The following is a 22,786-nucleotide window of genomic DNA, read 5'->3' on the forward strand; positions in this document are numbered from 1 at the left end:
CTTGCATATCATAATATTGTATTAAAGGGAATCTGTCACCTTAAATTGGCGGGATATGTAAATGCCTTTTTTCCGCTATGATGAGCGGCGTTTCATCTTCATTTCTCCGCTCCCATCCGTCCCTGTTGTCCGCAATATGTTCGAGAATTAAAGTACTTGTCCTCCATAGTTCATGCGTGCGCAATGCAATCTTCGCACGTGCACACGCAGCATGCTTTGCCCAACTGCGGGCAAAACCAAAAAGCATTACTGCACATGCGCCCGCGCACTAAGTCCCAGAACACAGTGAAATACTTCCAGGATGTAGTGCGCAGTAATGCTTTTCGGCTTTGCAAAGCATATTGCGCGTGCACGAGCGAAGATTGCATTGCGCACGTGTGAACTATGGAGGACAAGTACTCTAATTCTTGAACATATTGTGGACAACAGGAACGGATGGGGTGGAGAAATGAAGACGAAACGCCGCTCATCGGACCGGAAAAAAGGGATTTACATATCCCGCCAATTTGAGGTGACAGGTTCCCTTTAATGTTCTTAAAATTATTTAGTTGTGAGGCGTTGGAGTCCTTAACCCCTTTCTGACCTCAGACGGGATAATAAGTCCGAGGTCAGATACCCCGCTTTGATGCAGGGCTCCAGGGGTGAGCCCACATCAAAGCGGGGACATGTCAGCTGTTTTGAACAGCTGACATGTGCCCGCAATAGGCGCTGGCAGAATCGCGATCCGCCCGCGCCTATTAACCAGTTAAATGCCGCTGACATCGCATTTAAGCGGCGCTTCCGGCCGGGCGGCCAGAAATGAGCGCATCGCTGACCCCCGTCACATGATCGGGGGTCAGCGATGCTTCTGTATAGTAACCATAGAGGTCTTTGAGACCTCTATGGTTACTGATCCCCAGTAGCTGTGAGAGCCACCCTGTGGTCGGCGCTCACAGCACACCTGCATTTCTGCTGCATAGCAGCGATCGCAGCGATCTGATGATCGCTGCTATGTAGCAGAGGTGATCGCATTGTGCCAGCTTCTAGCCTCCTATGGAGGTTATTGAAGCATGGCAAAAGTAAAAAAAAAATGTGAAAAAAAATAAAAAAAAAATATAAACGTTTAAATCACCCCCCTTTCACCCCATTCAAAATAAATCAATTAAAAAAAAAATCAAACCTACACATTTGGTATCGCCGCGTTCAGAATCGCCCGATCTATCAATAAAAAAAAGCATTAACCTGATCGCTAAACAGCGTAGCGAGAAAAAAATTCGAAACGCTAGAATTACGTTTTTTGGACGCCGCGACATTGCATTAAAATGCAATAACGGGCGATCAAACGAACGTATCTGCAACAAAATGATATCATTAAAAACGCCAGCTCGGCACGCAAAAAATAAGCCCTCAACCGACCCCAGATCATGAAAAATGGAGACGCTACGGGTATTTGAAAATGGCGCAAATGTTTTTTTTTTTTAGTTTGGATTTTTTTTTCACCACTTAGATAAAAAATAACCTAGACATGCTAGGTGTTTATGAACTATTAATGACCTGGAGAATCATAATGGCAGGTCACTTTTAGCATTTAGTTAACCTAGCAAAAAAGCCAAACAAAAAACAAGTGTGGGACTGCACTTTTTTTGCAATTTCACCGCACTTGGAATTTTTTTTCCGTTTTCTAGTACACGACATGCTAAAACCAATGATGTCGTTCTCGTCCCTCAAAAAATAAGCCCTCACATGGCCAAATTGACGGAAAAATAACAAAGTTATGGCTCTGGGAAGGAGGGGAGCGAAAAACGAACATGGAAAAACGGAAACTCCCAAGGTCTTGAAGGGGTTAAAGGGATCCTGTCCCCTGGAAAACGCTATGTAGGTGCAGATATAGGATTATTCTGCACGTAAATAGTGTTCCAATGCTGCCCCATCGCCTTACTGAAAGGTCGGCTACTGAGAGAAAATGAACTTATTTCTTTCTGGGAGCTACAGGCGTTCAGTCATATGGGCGTGCACGGAGTGGCTACACTCACTGCCCACTATACTGTGAGTGGTGGCTGTAAGCATGTCCCTGCACTTTGATTGGCCACTCGCTCTGCACAGATGTCCTGCAAAGCTGGCTGTCAACCCAAGTGCTTATATCTCCCGCTCGCAGAATAGTGATCAATGACTGTAATTGCTCATTGCACGGCCACTATAACTGAAATCAAGTTATTCCGGGCAGGAAAATAGTTAAGTTTTTGCCCTTTCAGGAAGGTGGCCAGACAGGATTGTAACGCTATTTACAGATTAACCCTATATCATCAGGCAAACAGCATTTTCCTAGGTTTCGGGCTCCTAGGTTTCAGATTTTCTCTGTAGCATGTGAGGTCATCTTATCAAGTTCTATGTGCACATACGGTTAACCTTTTAATAGCTAGAATTATTTTAATTTTTGTATTTTTGTTTTTACTCGTCTTTTTCTGAGAACCATTAATTTTTTACTGTTTTGTTGACATAGATGTGTGATATTTGTTTTTTTTTGGACGACGGGCTATAGTTTTGAGTCACAGCATTCATTTTTATATACAACATACTGGTAAACTGGGGGGGGGGGGTTTTCGAGAAATTCCAAAATGGGTAAAACAAAAATGCAATCCACCACTTTTTTGTTTTATGATGTTCATGATGCAGTAAAAATGAAGCTGAAACATGATTGATCGGGTCAGTACAGTTATAGTAATACCAAATTTGCACTGATTCTCTTTTTCTATTTTAAGTGATGAAAAAAAGAATGAATTTTGTAAAGAAAAAAAAATAAAAGCAAGTGTTTGCTTTGTGTGGCCATTTTCTGAGACCCGTAACATTTTTGTTTTTCCATTAATGCTGAGTGTGCAAAAAAATGCAAGTTCAATTTTATTTTTTTATTTTTAACAGTGTTTTTCCATACTGGTCAAATAATTTTATATTTTAGTAATTGGAGACCTCATTATCAAATACTTTTATTTTTTTATTTTTTTTTCTGTTATATTATTGGCAAAAAGGGGCAGATTTTAAATTTTATATATCGTATTTGTTTAATTATCTTTTACCAAAGTTTTGCAGTGTAATGTAATGTAGTCAGCATCTACTGTTTGTGGAAGGAGCTAAGTTTCTGAGCCAGCTCTGCACTTGCAGACCCCTGCTCAAGACATTTCTTCACATTTTAATGCAGTAAAAAATGTCAGTTCTGTTTAGCATCTTAACCCCTTCACGACCTTGGGGTTTTAAATTTTTGCATTTCCGTTTTTTGTTCCCTGTCTTCCCAGAGCCATATTGGTTTTTTTTATTTTTTGGTCAACATGAGGGCTTGTTTTTTGTGGGATGAGTTGTACTTTTAGACGACATAATTGGTTTTACCATATCGTGTACTGGAAAACGGGAAAAAGATTTTAAAGTGCTGTGAAATTGCAAACAAAGTGCAATTCCACAATTGTTTTTTTTTTTTTTTAACCATGCTCACTAAATGATAAAAGTAAGTGACCTGCCATTATGATTCTTCAGATTATTATGAGTTCACAAATGCCAAACATATATAGGTTCTGTTTTATTTAAGTGGTGAAAAAAAAAATCCAAAGTTAAAAAAAAAACTCAATTTTTCGAGACCATCTCCATTTTTGGAGCTCTGGGGCTGGGCGAAGGCTTAACTTTTGCACGCTGAGCTGATGTATTGATACCATTTTGGGGAAGACGCAATGTTTTGATCTCACTTATTGCATTTTAATGAAACATCGTGATGACCAAAAAAAGTACCGTAATTCTGTTGTTATGATTTTTTTTCTCGTTACGCCATTTACGGATTATTTCTTTTTAGATTTTGATAGAACGGACGTTACTGAACGTGGCGATACCAAATATGTGTATTGTTTTATTTTGAATAGGGAGTGATTTGAACATTTTTTTATACTTTTCACTGACTTCAATAGTCTCCATGGGAGACTAGAAGCCGCAATCTTCCTATCGCCTGTGCTACATATGGCAGGGCTTCAGTCCTGCTATGTGTAGCTAAAAGTCTCTTCTGCCGTTAGCGCCGGCCACAGGGCGGTGCTCATAGCAATCTGGCAATGACAAACACATTGACAGATTGTCATGCCAATCCATCAGCAACCTGCACTCATGTGACACAGGTGTCGAGTGGCGAGATTTATGACACACTTCCGGTGCGAGTATGTTTAATGCCGCTGTCAGAGATTGACAGCTTCATTTAACATGTTAACAGGATTGCGATTACACCCACGGCTGTTAGAGGCACGTGTCTGCAGTGGGGCCCACATTGAGTGGGGTGGTATGACCAGGGTCGGACTGGGCCACCGGAGAACCGGAGGGTTCTCCGTTGGGCCCAGGTATTGACACCTGCTGGCATAGAATAGATTTATTCACACTGCGGGGCGGGATTTTGGGCAGTGCGGCCGCACAGGCGCAGTCAGCAAGACATCAAATGATGTCTGAAGATGGGCAGCGCTAACTGCGCATGCCCAAGACATAAGATAACAGTGCAGGCACCGGGACAGTTGAAAACAATGCTGAGGAGGCGGCTCCAGGCGCCAAGAGGGCATGAGTGACGGCGGTGCTGCGTCTGCATTAGGGGGGGGGGGGAGAGACCTGCCGCCAGGACTGTTTCAAGGTATTTTAGACAAATTGCAAAATCGATTATTTCTACAGTTACAGCACCAAGAACTAAAAGAGCCACCTTGTCAGAATGCAGCATTAGTGCTGCACAAGATGGCTCTTTTTAGTTACAAACGCTTGGGGGGGGTGACAGGTTCCCTTTAAAGTAATGATGGCCACTCGTTTTTCTTTACTTAGCTGCTTTTTTCTTGCCATACTACAAATTCTAACAGTCTATTCAGTAGGACTATCAGCTGTGTATCCACCAGACCAGACTTCTGCACAACACAACTGATGGTCCCAACCCCATTTATGAGGCAAGAAATCCCACTTATTAAACCTGACAGGGCACACCTGTGAAGTGAAAACAATTCCCGGTGACTACCTCTTGAAGCTCATCAAGAGAATGCCAAGAGTGTGCAAAGCAGTCATCAAAGCAAAAGGTGGCTACTTTGAGCAACCTAGAATATAAGACATAATTTCAGTTGTTTCACACTTTTTTGTTAAGTATATAATTCCACATGTTAATTCATAGTTTTGATGCCTTCAGTGTGAATGTACAATTTTCATAGTCATGAAAATACAGAAAAATCTTTAAATGAGGTGTGTCCAAACTTTTTGGTCTGTACTGTATATGTATACATATATATATATATATATATATATATATATATATATATATATATATATATATATATATATATATATATATATATATATATATATATATATATATATATATATATATATATATATACACACTATATATATATAGTGAGGCAGTGACCCCTGGTACAGCAGCTAGGGGGCACTGTGCTCTGCAGAATGTGCATGGAAGCGTAGTGAGGCCATGAGGGTGTACTACAGTCACAGGTGTGGCTGTAATTAGAATAGTGATAGGACGTGTGTCAGTGTGTTCTTGGAAGCAGACAGGGCAGTTGTCTGCAGAGCTCTCACTGTGTGGAGCACCACAGAGGCTAAAGGAACCAGAGAGACTGACACCCTGCATCTTGGGCTGTCTTATGTGTACCCGGCTGCACTCCAAAGGATAAAGAGTGCAGTGCGCTGAGTGAGTACAGAGACTTGTTACCGGCGTGCGGACACCCAGGGAAACTGGACAGAGGGAAGTTCGGCCTGTGTATTGACTGCATCATATAGCCATGCATTATTAATGGACTGTATAAAGAAGCTGTATACTATATTGACTGTGTGAAGTAACACAATAAAAGAACGTTTTGTTTGAACTTGCTTGGGTCACTGCTGTTTCACTGTGTATGGTCATACCGCTGCATCACAATATATATATATATATATATATTATCGTCTAAGGGGCACTTCCGTCTGTCTGTCTGTCACGGAAATGCCTCATCGCTGATTGGTGACTGCGTGGCTGCTATATACTATGTGGGCTGTGTTATATACTATGTGGGCTGTGTTATATACTATGTGGGCTGTGTTATATACTGCGTGGGCTGTGTTTTATTCTGTGTGGGCTGTGTTATATACTGCGTGGCCACTGCTATATACTGTGTGGCCTGTGTTTTATACTGTGTGGCCTGTGTTATGTACTGCATGCCCTGTGTTATATACTGTGTGGGCTGTTTTATATACTGTGTGGGCTGTTTTATATACTGCGTGGCTGTGTTATATACTGTTTGGGCTGTGTTATATACTGTGTGGGCTGTGTTATACATTATGTGGGCTGTGTTATATACTGCGTGGGCTGTGTTATATACTGAGTGGCCTGAGCTATACATTATGTGGGCTGTTATATACTACATGGCTGTGTTATATACTGCGTGGCTGCTATATACCACGTGGCTCCTATATACTACGTGGCTCCTATATACTATGTTGCTTGTGTTATATACTATGTGGCTGCTGTATACATACATATTCTAGAATACCCGATGCGTTCGAATCGGGCCACCATCTACTATATAATTGTCTAAGCGGTACTTCCGTCTTTCTGTCTGTCTGTCACAGATATTCATTGGTCGCGGCCTCTGTCATGGAATCCAAGTCGCTGATTGGTCTCGCCAGCTGCCTGTCATGGCTGCCGCTACCAATCAGCGACGGCCACAGTCCGATTAGTCCCTCCCTACTCCCCTGCAGTCAGTGCCCGGCGCCCGCTCCATACTCCCGCAGCCACCGCTCACACAGGGTTAATGCCAGCGGTAACGGACCGCGTTATGCCGCGGGTAACTCACTCCGTTACCGCCGCTATTAACCCTGTGTGACCACGTTTTTACTATTGATGCTGCCTATGCAGCGTCAATAGTAAAAACATCTAATGTTAAAAATAATTAAAAAAATAAAAAATCATTATATACTCCCTTTTCACCGCCTTTCCCGCTCCTTGCGACGCTCCAGTTACGGCTCCATGCGAGCGGCAGGTTCCGGTGGCAAGGATGGTCTGCGAGAAGGACCTGCCATGAAGTCACGGTCATGTGACCGCGACGTCATCACAGGTCCTGCGCGCCTGCTCGAGAAGGACCTGCCATGACGTAACTGTCATGTGACCGCGACGTCATCACACCCTGGGACCGGAAGCTGCCGCCTGCACCGCACACAGGCGACAGAACTACTACAAGGGGCCCTCGGAAAGTGAGTATATGTTTATTTTTTAACCTGTGACATACGTGGCTGGGCAATATACTACGTGACTGGCCAATATACTACGTGGCTGGGCAATATACTATGTCGCTGTGCAATATACTACGTGGCTCTGTGCTGTATACTACGTCGCTGTGCAATATACTATGTGGCTCTGTGCTGTATACTATGTAACTGGGCAATATACTACGTGGCTGGGCAATATACTATGTCACTGGGCAATATACTACATAACTGGGCAATATACTACGTAACTGGGCAATATACTACGTGGCTCTTTGCTGTATACTATGTCACTGGGCAATATACTACGTAACTGGGCAATTTACTACGTGGCTGGGCAATATACTACGTCACTGGGCAATATACTACGTAACTGGGCAATATACTATGTGGCTGGGCAATTTACTACGTGGTACTACGTGGCTGGGCAATATACTACGTGGGCTGTGCAGTGTACTATGTGGGCTGTACAATATACTACGTGGACATGCATATTCTAGAATACCCGATGCGTTAGAATCGGGCCACCATCTAGTCTAGTATATATATATATATATACATATCAGTGAGTCCTGGGGCTGCATTATTCCCTATGGGGAGCTACATTATACCCTATGGGGGAGCTACATTATACCCTATGGGGGGAGCTACATTACACTATGTTCCAAATTATTATGCAAATGACATTTTTCTCGGATTTTCCTAAATGGTCAGTGCAAATGACAGTCAGTCTAATAAAAGTCATCACCCGTTAGAGTATACATCGAATTTCATTGAAGAAACCTCCCAATGATAACAGTATAATCTCCAAAATGAATAAAAACTCAAAATGCACTGTTCCAAATTATTAGGCACAGTAGTATTTCTAAACATTTGATATGTTTTAAAGAACTGAAAATGCTCATTTGTGGAATTTGCAGCATTAGGAGGTCACATTCACTGAACAAAAAAGCTATTTAACTCCAAAACATCCTAACAGGCCAAGTTACATGTTAACATAGGAGCCCTTCATTGATATCACCTTCACAATTCTTGCATCCATTGAACTTGTGAGTTTATGGAGAGTTTCTGCTTGTATTTCTTTGCATGAAGTCAGAATAGCCTCCCAGAGCTGCTGTTTTGATGTGAACTGACTCCCACCCTCATAGATCTTTTGTTTGATGGTACTCCAAAGGTTCTCTATAGGGTTGAGGTCAGGGGAAGATGGTGGCCACGCCATGAGTTTATCTCCTTTTATGCCCATAGCAGCCAATTACTCAGAGGTATTCATTGTCATGCATGAAGATGATTTTGTTCCTGAAGGCACGTTTCTGCTTTTTAGACCATGGAAGAAAGTTGTCAGTGAGAAACTCTATTTACTTTGCTGAGGTCATTTTCACATCTTCAGGAACCTTAAAGGGCCCTACCAGCTGGTTCCCCATGATTCCAGCCCAAAACATGACTCCTTCACCTCCTTGCTGACGTCGCAGCCTTGTTGGGATATGGTGGCCATCCACCAACCATCCACTACTCCATCCATCTGGACCGTCCAGAGTTGCTCGACACTCATCAGTAAACAAGACTGTTTGAAAATTAGTCTTCATGTATGTCTGGGCCCACTGCAACCGTTTCTGCTTGTGAACACTGTTTAGGAGTGGCCGAATAGTAGGTTTATGCACCACAGCAAGCCTTTGAAGGATCCTACACCTAGAGGTTCGAGGGACTCCAGACGCACCAGCAGCTTCAAATAACTGTTTGCTGCTTTGTAATGGTATTTTGGCAGTTGCTCTCTTAATCCAATGAATTTGTCTGCCAGAAAACTTCCTCATTATGCCTTTATTTGCATGAACTCTGTCTGTGCTCTGTTTGAGTCACAAATCTCATCAGAGTATGATGATCACTCTTAAGTTTTCGTGAAATATCTACTTTTTTCATACCTTGTCCAAGGCATTGCACTATTTAACGCTTTTCAGCAGCAGAGAGATCCTTTTTATTTCCCATATTGCTTGAAACCTGTGACCTGCATAATAATGTGAGTAGTTTTCCTTTAATTAGAATCACCTGGAAAACTAATTATCACATGTGTTTAAGATTGATTTCAGTGATTCATTGAGCCCTGAGACACAATACCATCCACGAGTTTATTTGAAAAACAAAACAATTAGATCTTTAAGACACTTAAATCCAATTTGCATAATAATTTGGAACACAGTGTATACAATATGGGGGCAGCATTATACCCTATTGGGGAGCTTTATTATACCCTATGGGTGGCAGCAGTATTCCCTATGGGGGAGCTACATTATACCCTATGAGGGGGGCAGCATTATTCCCTATGGGGAGCTACGTTATACTCTATGAGGGGGGCAGCATTATACTCTATGGGGGCAGCTACATTATACCCTATGGGGGGCAGCATTATTCCCTATGGGGGAGCTGCATTGTACCCTATGAGGGGGGCAGCATTATTCCCTATGGGGGAAGCTGCATTATAGCCTATGAGGGGGGCAGCATTATACCCTAAGAGGGGGGAAACATGAGGCCTTATGAGGGGGCTGCATTATATTATGTGGGGGGTTGCATTATATTCTATGGAGGGGCTGCATTATACTATATGAAGGGGCTGCATTATACCCTATGAGGGGCTACATTATATTCTGGCGGGCTGCATTGTACCTTATTAGGGGGCTACATTATATTCTGGGGGCTGCATTATACCTTATGAGGGGGCTACATTATATTTTGTGGGGGGCTGCATTATACTATGTGAAGGGGGCTGCATTATACCCTATGAGAGGGCTACATTATATTCTAGGAGGGGCTGCATTATACCTTAGGCTGGTTGCATTATATTCTATGGGGGCTACATTATATTATATGGGGGCTGCATTATATTCTATGAGGGGGCTGCATTATACTATATGAGGGCTGCATTATATTCTATGAGGGGACTACATTATACTATATGAGGGGGCTGCTTTATATACTATAAGGAGGCTATTGTACCCTATGAGGGGGCTACTTTATATTCTATGAAGGGGCTACTTTATATTCTATGAGGGGGGCAACCCCTACCCCTGCTGCATAATTAAGACGTGTACTACCTTATATTATACCCTGATATTAGCACGTTTTACTGCACAATTGGTGGTCTTGTATTTATTTCTATGTAGCTACATAGTGGGCACCAAGAATGATTTTCTCTGGTGGGCCCAAGGTGCTCCTGTCCGACGCTGCCTATAACGTATACTATGACATACCTATACATCATAGGTTGTGAATGGGTTAAAGGGCGTCTGTCAGTAGGTTTATGCTACCCCATCTGAGAGAAGCGTGATGTTTACAAAGAGACTCTGAATCCAACAATGTATCACTTAGTTTACCGGGTGCAGCTGTTTTAACACAACCAGAGTTTTTAGATTTAGCAATGCAGCAGAGCTGAGAAATCTTCCCTGGCTCACACCAGGCCCTGTATATATAATGTCTATAGACAGTGAGCTGCTTATCACAGAAGTGGCTGTGTGTCAGACTACTAGTAACAGGCTGCTGTAGTCCAGCAATGATAAGTTCCCGGTGCTAAAGCGTTCATTACAAATAAACAACAGCACATGGCTGAGATCTGTGTTTTCAAACCCCTAGCTCATCCTGTCTTCAGATTAGATGGCAAAAACCTGCTGACAGATTCCCTTTAATAACAATGCCAGAAAGAGTCCAGCCAATTTTGTTTTTTTTCAATTTTACCTCTAAGCTTTTCAGCAGCCATAACTTTTTATTTATTCACTAATTTCACGGCATAAGGCTTTAATTCCTGTACAACAAATTGTGTAATTCATTAAGAGTTTTTTGAATACATATATACTGCTGTTTAGTTTTATAGTCTTGGGTGGGTTTTTTTTGTGATGCAAATGAAAAATGATTTTTTTTATTTTTTACTGTTCATATTTGACAACAAAAAACCTGTTGAGTGAATTCACCAGGTTATTAAAGTCATGTAGCTACCTAATATGTACAATTTTTTTTCTTTAATGTATTTATAATAAAATGTATTTCAGATTAAAAAACATTAGATTTTTTTTCCTTTTTGTGGTGCTATTATTTTTTATTCCTTTTTTTGCACATTTTTTATGTATCTATTATTTTACATAATTAATTCCTAAATAGATTATCAAATGATCCCCGGTGAAAATACCGAGAAAGACAGCCACCTGTTGTGCCCCACATAACTGGCAGAGCTGGTATGGATCTGCTATGTTTGCCAGGTCCTACAGAAGCATCGGAGGTGCCATTGCTTCGGTACACTACATAACGTTCAATGATCGCTGTGTAGAGCGCGAGATTGAAGACAGTAGATACAGCTCCTGTCTCCTTCTCTGGGTCCCCGTTTGTGTCTGACTACTGGAGAACTGGCCCGCTCTTCCTGGACTGCAGGAGTTTGAACGCCGCGTCATAAAATGGAAACTGCACGAAATTAAAGCACAGGACCAAGTGCCCAAATTTTTCAACACTTTTTTTTTTATAGGGGGTTAAATAGATATATTCTTGTTGTTAAGAAAAAATTTCCATAAGAGTACACAGCGGATTTTGACTGCAGATTTGTGAGCGAACTATCTGTTGCCGCTTATCCTAGCGTCTTATGTAGATATACATACCGATGCGTCATCATCACAGTGCGACAAATGAATAAATGAACTCCAATATTTCTAAAAATGGAAGGTACTTAGTTAGACTTTTTTTTAAACCAAAGAGCAAAAAGCCATCCAACCATGTCAATGGATGGTCCCTAACCATTTTATGTCTTACCTATCCATGTGCCAAACATGGCATCATCTTAATGGTTAGTGAAAAGGAAACCCGGCTCAGCTCCCAATTAATGCCTTGTATGGGAAAGATAGGTGGACTCTGCAGATGTCACTGATCTTACCCTTTGTAATGCAGTCGGTGAAATGTCCAGCAAATCTGCACCATCACTGAAGCCACTTGGATCTGGCTGTGTTCTTTAGGGTCTGTTTGAAAACCTATTATTCACAGCTGGCATTGGTACATTATGTGTAGTAACAAAAATAGGAAAAATAGAATTGGTTTGAACACAAAAATTAAAATATGAACTCCTCTACAGTGTTTAGGGCTTTTTTTTATTTTGTGGCCCTCAGTTCCCTTGAAATCTGCAGAGAAATTCCTATTTTTCAAATTATCAAGGCATTATCTCAGGTTCTGTTTTCTCCATTGAAGGCTGCATTTCGAAGATGTCTAATCTTACGAAGATGAGCTCAGTCTTGCAGTTCCATCATTTTTTCTTCCATAAAGAGATTTTTTTCTTCTCTTTTTGTTGGAGACAGCTCTTTTCTTTTCATTTTATCCACCCACAATTGTCTATTAACGTCAAACTGTTGTCAAGAAAACAGTGTCAAAACGGGCTGAATTTTTAATTTTCTCATTCTTCTTTGTTGATATTTCAGTTCGGAGTCAAATTAGAGCTGGAGCAGTCAAAGCTATGACAAGAAGTCTAATCAGCTGCAGGTTTTCCCTGCCTCTCAACACACACAGGACAGCTGTTTGCAGTTCATCCCATACGTCAAGATGACAAGAGTATCTCATGATGGCATTATGTGATGTACTGTTAGGGGTGGCGGCCTTACTCTGCTGTTTCTTTCTGAAAAGCATTATTATCATTTTTAATGCCTAAGTGGAAAACATCAAATAATCAAAGGCTTTTAAAGACATTTGGCCAATTCTTTTTTTAATTTTGCATATTTTGATGCCATGTGTAAATCATTGGAAAAATATGTTTTTTATCCGAAAAAAAGAGAGAAATTCATATGTCCACAGAGGCAGAAGAATTAAGTAAAAACATACCGCAAGCAGCACATATAATGAGAGGTTATTTTTGAGAGCTATTGAACTTGATACTGTTATTTTACTTAGTTCTTTAATGGGGTATTGGTTAGCAGGACAGTCGTCTCAAATTGCACAAAACCCTGTGCAATAATTCATAGATATCAGAATATACTTCAGGACATATATAATAGAAGCTGTGTGAGTGAGGTCAAGGTTATATAAAAATGGAACGCAACTGCGATATGGATAGAGATGAGCACATTGATCTATGGAGGATCAACTTCACATAGAATTTTCTGAAATTCGCAGGTGTCCATGAATTTGAACATTCTGCAATTAGCGAGGATCCGTCCGGAGCCATTTCACACACGCCTGAAGACTCAGAGAGCGGGCTAATGATATCATGAGCAGTTCTGTGGGCTTGCACTTGAATTTCCTGCATCAATCAAATCACTTGGTCAAGCCCAGCCAATCATAGAGGACTACAACCAGTATAAAGCATGTGGGATGGCCAAGCAGCACAATTTTAGGATTTTTTAGCATATCGAGAGGAGGTCATAGGCCTAATCTTATTGTAGTATGCTACTTCAGTGCTGAATAATTTTGAAAATGGGAATGCTAGTGTCAGTCTGTGAATAATAATATAGAAAAAGAAAGTTTGATGCTTCAGCTCTTTGGTAGAAATTCTAAATGTATTCAATCCATATTAAAACATGAAAAATGCTCCTGGACAGCACTGTGGCAACAAGGAAACAAAGCAACACGTTTCGATCACCGCAGCGATCTTTATCAAAGTAAGCTCAAACCAATCAGATATCCAAGTCATATCACATGATAAATTTTAGGTCCTAAAAAGCAAACCTATCAAAATGAAAAACTTTTGCTGCATACCCGTGCATCTGAACCTCAGCTGCTGCTGTTGAGGGGACTGAACTGGAATAGCACCTGGTGTCTGTGAGCAGCCTTTTCTCACCACTAGATGCTCTAGTAAAGACCAGTTAATGCAGATGATTAATGTAATGACAGCTCTGCTGCAGGAATTCTCCACTTCTGTGACAGCAGCCCTGTCCCGCGCATCAACTGTGTCAGGTCCACCTTCCTCGGCATTGACATTGTCACCAGGAGAGCCAACTAGAGTTTCAGGGTCTGGAGAAGCATCTAAATTTCAGCTTCTATATCTGTCCCACTTTTATGGAGACCCCAAGGAGAGCCACGGCTTAATTAACCAGTGTTAGATCCACTTCATTCTCCAGGATCATCCTTTTTGTTCGGACCAGACCAAGATTGCGTTGGTCTCTCTGCTATGTGGATGAGACATGGCCTCTTAAAACCTCATTTGGGAGAATGCAGGTCCCAAGATTCACGCTGCAGCGAGATTCTTGGAGATGTTCCTGTCAGTATTTGAGGAACCTGACCGCACCTCTTCTTCCGCTTCATTTCTCATTTCTGCTGACACTAAGACAGGGCACAGATACTGTGGCACAGTACGCCTTATGCTTCCACACCCTGGCGGTGGAGCTGTTATGGAATGAAGAAGTCCTGGTGGCAACCTTCTGGCAGGGTCTGTCTGGTTGCATCAAGGATGAGTTGACAGGCAGAGATCTATCATCCTCTCTGGATGTCCTTATGCACCTCACTTCTAGGACTGATCTCCATTTCCTTGAACAAGCTCGATAACAGGCTCAAAAGTCAGTTTTTTTTCAGGGAAACTTCTAGGTCAGCTTCAATCTTTCAGTAGCCTTTGCTGCGAGTAACCCCACCTCCTGCTGTAGAGTCAATGTAGGTAAGACAAGAGCGACAGCAAAAGTATTGTGACGAAGTGTGCATTTATTGTGGAAGCAAGGGACATTAAGTTTGTCAGCACCCAGTGAAGCCCAGAGTCCACCAGCACCCTGGTACAGTCAGAGAGACCCAAGTGACCTTGGCTTGGGGTTGGGGAAAGAAGTCTCTCTCCATGGCAGCCCATTTAGATTCCTTATCCATTCATATCCTCATCCATTCAGACCTGGATCTTGAGCTTCCTAAGCTATAGCTTGTTCGTCCCCTGGTTGTTGCCTCCATTGACAGACATCCTCTGGTGGAGCCTATTCATAATGTCACACTGCCTGTCACCCTACCGAGCACTCTGAAAGAATCTCTTTATGTGCTACCTAGCTTGGAAGATTCTGTTCTTCTAGGCCTTACATGGTTCTACACATCTAGATGTGCCATTTGTTGACTGGTCCACCAGTCAGGTGCTTCATTGGGGGTTGTCATGTTCGACCAACTGCCTTACCAAGGTCTTGCCCAAGTCCCGCCTTCCATGTCATCGGCCCTGCCTTCACCACATCAAATTTGTGACATGTCTGATTCTGAGGGGGAATTGTTGCACATCATTATCCTGCTAAGATTGTTGAAGTGGTTCCTGTAAGAGACATTCCTTCAGATAAGACTGTAGCTTCAACTTTGAGTAGGAGAATCCAGTCCAGGAGTCATTATTCCATGCAAGCCGGGGATGTTCGGTACATTGTGGCCACCAGTCCACATTGCACTAGTACTAGTGAGGCATCCAATAGCAAGCCTGTCAAAAATGCCTGCACCACACCATTCCCGATACGTTTCCTCGAAGGTCCTGTCTAAGATTCAGGAATGTAAGGAGGGGCACTGTCTGTTAACATGCATGCCTTCTCAGCGCTATCCTACTCACCGTGGTCATCACGTGGCTTCCACGTGCATCAGCTGGCCTCGCTGACTTTTGCCTCTTGCAGCACTGCTGAATCTGTAGGTGTCTCCATGTGGCTTAGGATGCATGGCCAGTCTAAGCAGGAATTTAACCCTGGCCTATGCTGTGAAAATAGACTCTATATCAGGCAGTTCCAACCGCCACTCCTTGCCCGAACGTTGATTCCTAGCCTGTTTGTTCAGCTAATGTCCAGATTGTGCTTTGTGTGTTCCTCCCGTTTTTGACTCTCCTCGTGTACCTGTGCTGTCTGACCTCTCTGCTCCTGACCTTGGCTACCCATCCTGAACCTGTACAGCCCCCACCAAACTCGGACTGTCTGACCACATCGTTGTGTTTTCACACCTGTACCAAATACTCATGCATCTGACCCTCTGGTCATCTGCTGCAGTCTCGGGGACTGCCCTGGAGTGGCACCTAGTGTCTACTGGCAGCCCAGCCTATCCTCACCCCTAGAGGCTATAATTAAGACCTGGTAGGCCGCTATTCACACCTCTACAGGGCGGTCCAGTTTGTCCACATCCATCACCGTTACATTCGCCTGCCAACGTTGCATAAACCAGGTCTAGTTCACATCTATGAGCTTAGATTGTGGTTAGTAAATGATTTATCACTTCCAAAAAATTACAAAAATTAAGTAGTTGTTTTTATGGCAGTGGGATGACCTGTAAAAAACACACACATATAGAGACGGCATGTCTTAAAGGTAATCTGTCAGCAGGTTCTTGTTTTTTAATCTTTGACCAGCATAATTTAGAAGTAGAGAGCCTGATTCCAGTTATGTTTCGCTTACTGTATTGTATGCTGTAGTTTTAAAACAATCAGTGTTTTATCAGTAGGAGATTATCACTGCCAGACTAGGTCTCACTTGCACGCCAGTCAGGCTAAGTGATGTAACCCCGCCTCCACCAACACAGTTTGCTGATAATGTACAGTGTACACAGGAAGCTGCTAATCACTGGTGTGGGTTAGGTTATACACACCTAACCATATTGATCACAAAGCTACACCTAGCAGTCCAGTAAGTGATACATCACTGGAATTGAAGTCTCTGCCCCTATATCATGCATCTCTCAGATTACATAACAAAATACTGCTGACAGATTCCCTTTAAGGCTATGTGCACACGTTGCGGATTAGGCTTAGGAATTTCTGGTGCAGATTCTGTCTCTCCTGGCAGAAAACGCACCTGCGATTTTTTGTGCGGTTCCGCAGCATTTTTTTGTGCGTTTTTGCTGCGGATTTCTTGCGGATTTGCTGCGTTTTTTACCCCTGTGGTTTTCTATAATGGAATGGGTACAAAAACGTTGCAGATTCACAAAAAAGAAGTGACATGCTACTTCTTTTAAACCGCAGCGTTTCCGCAGCGGATTTTCTGCAAAGTGTGCACAGCATTTTTTTTTCCCATTGATTTACATTGTACTGTAAATCATTTGCGGATCTGCAGCGTTTCTGCACTGCAAAAAACGCTGCGGATCCGCAGAGAATCCGCAATGTGTGCACATACCCTAATGAAGGCACCTCGACAGCAAGATGTACCAAGTGGGTTCAAACATTTCTATGAGAAATATGACTGATCGGCTGGCCTTTTTAGAAAATAAGCAACATCTTTGGTTCATAATGTTTCAGAAGGTTAACCACTGCCTAAACAAATACAGGTGCTTTTCACAAAATTAGAATGTAATCAAAGTTATTTTTTTCAGTTCTTCAATACAAAAAGTGAAACATGTATATTATACAGAGTCATTACAAACAGAGTGATCTATTTCAAGTGTTTATTTCTATTAATGTTGATGATTATGGCTTACAACCAATGAAACCCTAAAGTTATTATCTCAGTAAATTAGAATACCGTATATACTCGAGTATAAGCCGACCCGAGTATAAGCCGACCCCCCTAATTTTGCCACAAAAAACTGGGAAAACTTATTGACTTGAGTATAAGCCTAGGGTGTAAAATGCAGCAGGTACCGGTGAATTTCAAAATTAAAAATAGATACTCCATACCGTTCATTATGGCCCCATAGATGCTCCACATAAAGCTGTGCCATATATACAATGCTCTGCACCGTTGCCCCATAGATAGCTGTGCCATAAATATAATGCTCTGCACCGTTGCCCCATAGCTGTGCCATATATATAATGCTCTGCACCGTTGCCCCATAGCTGTGCCATATATATAGTGCTCTGCACCGTTGCCCCATAGCTGTGCCATATATATAATGCTCTGCACCGTTGCCCCATAGCTGTGCCATATATATAATGCTCTGCACCGTTGCCCCATAGCTGTGCCATATATATAGTGCTCTGCACCGTTGCCCCATAGCTGTGCCATATATATAATGCTCTGCACCGTTGCCCCATAGCTGTGCCATATATATAGTGCTCTGCACCGTTGCCCCATAGCTGTGCCATATAGTGCTCTGCACCGTTGCCCCATAGCTGTGCCATATATATAATGCTCTGCACCGTTGCCCCATAGCTGTGCCATATAGTGCTCTGCACCGTTGCCCCATAGCTGTGCCATATATATAGTGCTCTGCACCGTTGCCCCATAGCTGTGCCATATAGTGCTCTGCACCGTTGCCCCATAGCTGTGCCATATATATAGTGCTCTGCACCGTTGCCCCATAGATGCTCCACATAAATCTGTGCCATTGCTGCTGCTGCAATAAAAAAAAAAAAACACATACTCACCTCTCTTGCTTGCAGCTCCTCAGCGTCCGGTCCCGGCGTCTCTCTGCACTGACTGATCAGGCAGAGGGCGGCGCGCACACTATATGCGTCATCGCGCCCTCTGACCTGAACAGTCAGTGCGGAGAGACGCCGGGAAGATGGTGCGGCGCCCGGCGTGTGGAACGAGGGAAGGTAAATATGTAATACTTACCTGCTCCCGGCGTCCCGCTCCTTCCCCCGGACAGCTGGTCTTCGGTGCCGCAGCCTCTTCCTCTATCAGCGGTCACCGGCACCGCTTCATTAGAGAAATGAATAGGCGGCTCCGCCCCTATGGGAGGTGGAGTCCATATTCATTGCTCTAATGAGCAGTCCCACGTGACTGCTCAGGGGAAGAGCTGCGGCACCCGGAGACCGTGGGACGGGCAGGGGGAGCGTCAGGAACGCCGGAACTAGGTGAGTATATGACAGTCCTCACCCGCCGACCCCACCACCGATCATGACTCGAGTATAAGCCGAGAGGGGCACTTTCAGCCCAAAAATTTGGGCTGAAAATCTCGGCTTATACTCGAGTATATACGGTAATTAACAAAAAACACCTGCAAAGGCTTCCTAAGCATTTGAAAAGGCACTGTAGTCTGTTTCAATATGCTGCACAATCATGGGGAAGCCTGCTGATTTGACAGATGTCCAGAAGGCAGTCATGGACACACTCCACAAGGAGGGTAAGCCACAAAAGGTTCACAGAGTGTCCAAGCATAATAATGGACACTTGAGTGGAAGGAAAAAGTGTGGTAGAAAAAGGTGCACAAGTAACAGGGATAACCGCAGCCTTGAAAAGATTGTTAAGAAACGACCATTCAAAAATTTGGGACAGATTAACAAGGAGTGGACTGCTGCTGGAGTCATTACTTCAAGAGCCACCACACACACACATGTATCCAGGACATGGGCTACAACTGTCACATTCCTTGTGTCAATCCACTCATGACCAATAGACAACACCAGAAGGGTCTTACCTGGGCCAAGGAGAAAAAAGAACTGGACTGTTGCTCAGTGGTCCAAAGTGTTTTCAAATGAAAGTAAATGTTGCATTTCATTTGGCAATCATGGTCCCAGAGTCTGGAGGAAGAGTGGAGAGGCCACAATCCAAGCTGCTTGAGGTCTAGTGTTAATTTTCCACAATCAGTAATGGTTTGGGGAGCCATGTCATCTGCTTCTGTAGGTCCACTCTGTTTTATCAAAACCAAAGTAAGCGCAGCCGTCTACCAGGAAATTTTAGAGCACTTCATGCTTCCCTCTGCCGACAAGCTTTTTGGAGATGGAAATGTCATTCCTCAGCAGGACTTGGCACCGGTCCACACTGCCAAAAGTACCAACACCTGGTTTACAAACAACAGTATCACTGTGCTTGATTGGCCAGCAAACTCACCTGACCTTAACCCCATAGAGAATATTTTGAGTATTGTCAAGAGGAAGATGAGAGACACCAGACCCAACAATGCAGACGAGCTGAAGGCTGCTTTCAAAGAAAGCTAGACTTCCATAACAACCCAGCAGCTTCACATACTGATCACCTCCATGCCACGCCGCACTGATGCAGTAATTGATGCAAAAGGAGCCCCAACCAAGTATTGAGTGAATTAACTGAACATACAGTGAGGGAAATAATTATTTGATCCCTTGGTGATTTTGTAAGTTGCCCACTGGCAAAGACATGAACAGTCTATAATTTTAAGGGTAGGTTAATTTTAACATTGAGAGATAGAATATCAAAAATAAAATCCAGAAAATCACGTTGTATAAATTATATAAATTTATTTGCATTTTGCAGTGAGAAATAAGTATTTGATCCCCTACCAACCATTAAGAGTTCTGGCTCCTACAAACCAGTTAGACCGTCCTAATCAACTTGTTGCCTGCATTAAAGACAGCTGTCTTACATAGTCACCTTTATAAAAGACTCCTGTCCACAGACTCAATTAATCAGTCAGACTCTAACATCTACAACACGGGCAAGACCAAAGAGCTTTCTAACAATGTCAGGACAAGAGCATAGACCTACACATAGCTGGAAGGGCTACAAAACCATACGTAAGACGCTGGGTGAGAAGGAGACATCTGTTGGTGCAATAGCAAGAAAATGGAAGAAATACAAAATAACATCGATCTGGGGCACCATGCAAAATACCATCTCGTGTGGTATCCTTGATCATGAGGAAGGTGAGAAATCAGCCTAAAACTACACGGGAGGAACTTGTTAATGATCTCAAGGCAGCTGGGGCCACAGTCGCCAAGAAAACCATTGCTAACACATTACACTGTAAAGGTTTAAAATCCTGCATTGCCTACAAGGTCCCCCTGCTCAAGAAGGCACATGTGCAGGCCCATCTGAAGTTGGCCATTGAACACCTGGATGATTCTGTGAGTGATTGGGAGAACGTGTTGTGGTCAGATGAGACAAAAATTGAGGTATTTGGCATTAACTCAACTCACCATGTTTGGAGGAAGAGAAATGCTGCCTATGACCCATAGGACACCGTCCCCACTGTCAAGCAAGGAGGTGGAAACATGTTTTGGGGAGTGTTTCTCTGCTAAGGGCACGGGGCTACTTCATCGCATCAATGGGAGATTGGATGGAGCTATGTACTGTAAAATTCTGAGTATAACCTCCTTCCCTCCGCGAGATTAAAAATGGGTCGTGGCTGCATCTTCCAGCAAGACAATGGTGCAAAACATACAGCCAAGGTAACAAAGGAGTGGCTCAAAAAGAAGCACATTAATGTCGTGGAGTGGCCTAGCCAGTTTCCAGACATTAATCCCATAGAAAAGGAGTTGAAGCTCCAAGTTGCCAAGCTACAGCCTCAAAATCTTAATGATTTAGAAATGATCTGCAAAGAGGTGTGGACCAAAATTCTTCCTGACGTGTGCAAACCTCATCATCAACTACAAAAATCGTCTGACTGCTGTGCTTGCCAACAAGGGTTTTGCCGCCAAGTATTAAGTCTTGTTTGCCAGAGGGATCAAATCCTTATTTCTCAATGCAAAATGCAGATACAATTATATAATTTATGGATTTTCTGGATTTTATTTTTGATATTCTATCTCTCAGTGTTAAAATTAACCTTCCCTTAATGGGAATCTGTCACCTCGTTATTCGCATTATAAACTGCGGCCACCACCATTAGGGACTTATCTACAGCATTCTGTAATGCTGCAGGTAAGACCCCGATGCAACCTGAAAGATAAGAAAAACAAGTTAGATCATACTCACCCAGGGGGCGGTCCGGTGCGGTCCAGGTCCTATGGGCGTCGCAGGTCTGGGTCTGATGCCTCCCATTTTCATGCGATGACGTCTTCTTCCTTGCTTCTGTAGCAGCTCATGCGCAGGCATAATTCTCTGCTCTGTTAAGGGCATATTGAAGTACTGTAGCACGCCGGGAAAGCTCAGAGAAGTAGTACTTTACTATGCCATCAACAGGGCAAATCAGTACGCCTGCGCAGGAGCCGCGACATAAAGCAAGGAAAATTACATCGTATTAAGATGGGAGGCACCGGACCCGGACCTGCGACGCCCATCGGACCCGGACCGCTCCTGGGTGGGCATAATCTAACTTGTTTTTCTTATCTTTCAGGTTACATTGGGGGCTTATCTACAGCATTACAGAATGCTGTAGATAAACCCCTAATGGCGGTGGCTGCAGCTTATATGTGAAAAATGAGCTTCCCTTTCCCTTTAAAATTATAGACTGTTCAAGTCTTTGTCAGTGGGCAACCTTACAAAATCAGCAAGGGATCAAATAATTATTTCCTTCACTGTACATTTCAGTAGGCCAACATTTCAGATTTTAAAATCATTTTTCAAGCTGGTGTTTTAAAGTTTTCTAATTTACTGAGATAATTACTTTTTGGTTTTCATTGTCTGCAATCCATAATCATCAACATTAGCAGAAATAAACACTTTAAATATATCACTCTGTTTGTAATGAATGACTCTATATAATATACAAGTTTCACTTTTTGTATTGAAGTACTGAAAAAAAATAAAAATGTTGATGATATTCTAATTTTGTGACAAGCACCTGTACATCTGACAAGGGTAGTCCTTTGTGAATGTAATCCCTAAGGCTACTTTCACACATCATTTTTTTGCCGTCAGCCTGAATCCAGCAAATTTTGAAAAAAACTGATCCGTCGCAAACTGTGAAAAACTGATGCGACGGATCCGTTTTTTTCACCAGATATGACTAGCTGATCCGGAGAGAGAACGAACCAGAATGGAAAACGCATGCTTAGTTTACAAAAACAGAGTCCGTCACCGGATTCCATCATTGGACGGATCCTGCGCCATAGGCT

General features: G+C 42.8%; 1 protein-coding gene across 3 annotated transcripts in view; it reads left to right on the forward strand.

Moving 5' to 3' along the window:
• The window catches only part of LOC143782813 (uncharacterized), a 634,917-nt gene that overhangs the window by 436,375 nt on the left and 175,756 nt on the right, over positions 1 to 22,786 (forward strand). Inside the window, exon 22 of one of the 3 annotated variants that reach the window (XM_077270690.1) lies at positions 12,660 to 12,766. The exons of the other annotated variants lie outside the window; for them this stretch is intronic. Coding sequence (XP_077126805.1) covers positions 12,660 to 12,675 — 16 coding nt within the window. The 3' untranslated portion in view covers positions 12,676 to 12,766. Of the gene's footprint in view, positions 1 to 12,659; positions 12,767 to 22,786 lie in introns of those variants that run through there. 3 annotated transcript variants of the gene reach the window in all.

The sequence above is a fragment of the Ranitomeya variabilis genome, chromosome 6, assembly GCF_051348905.1.
Source record: "Ranitomeya variabilis isolate aRanVar5 chromosome 6, aRanVar5.hap1, whole genome shotgun sequence".
NCBI classification, from domain to species: Eukaryota; Metazoa; Chordata; class Amphibia; order Anura; family Dendrobatidae; genus Ranitomeya; species Ranitomeya variabilis.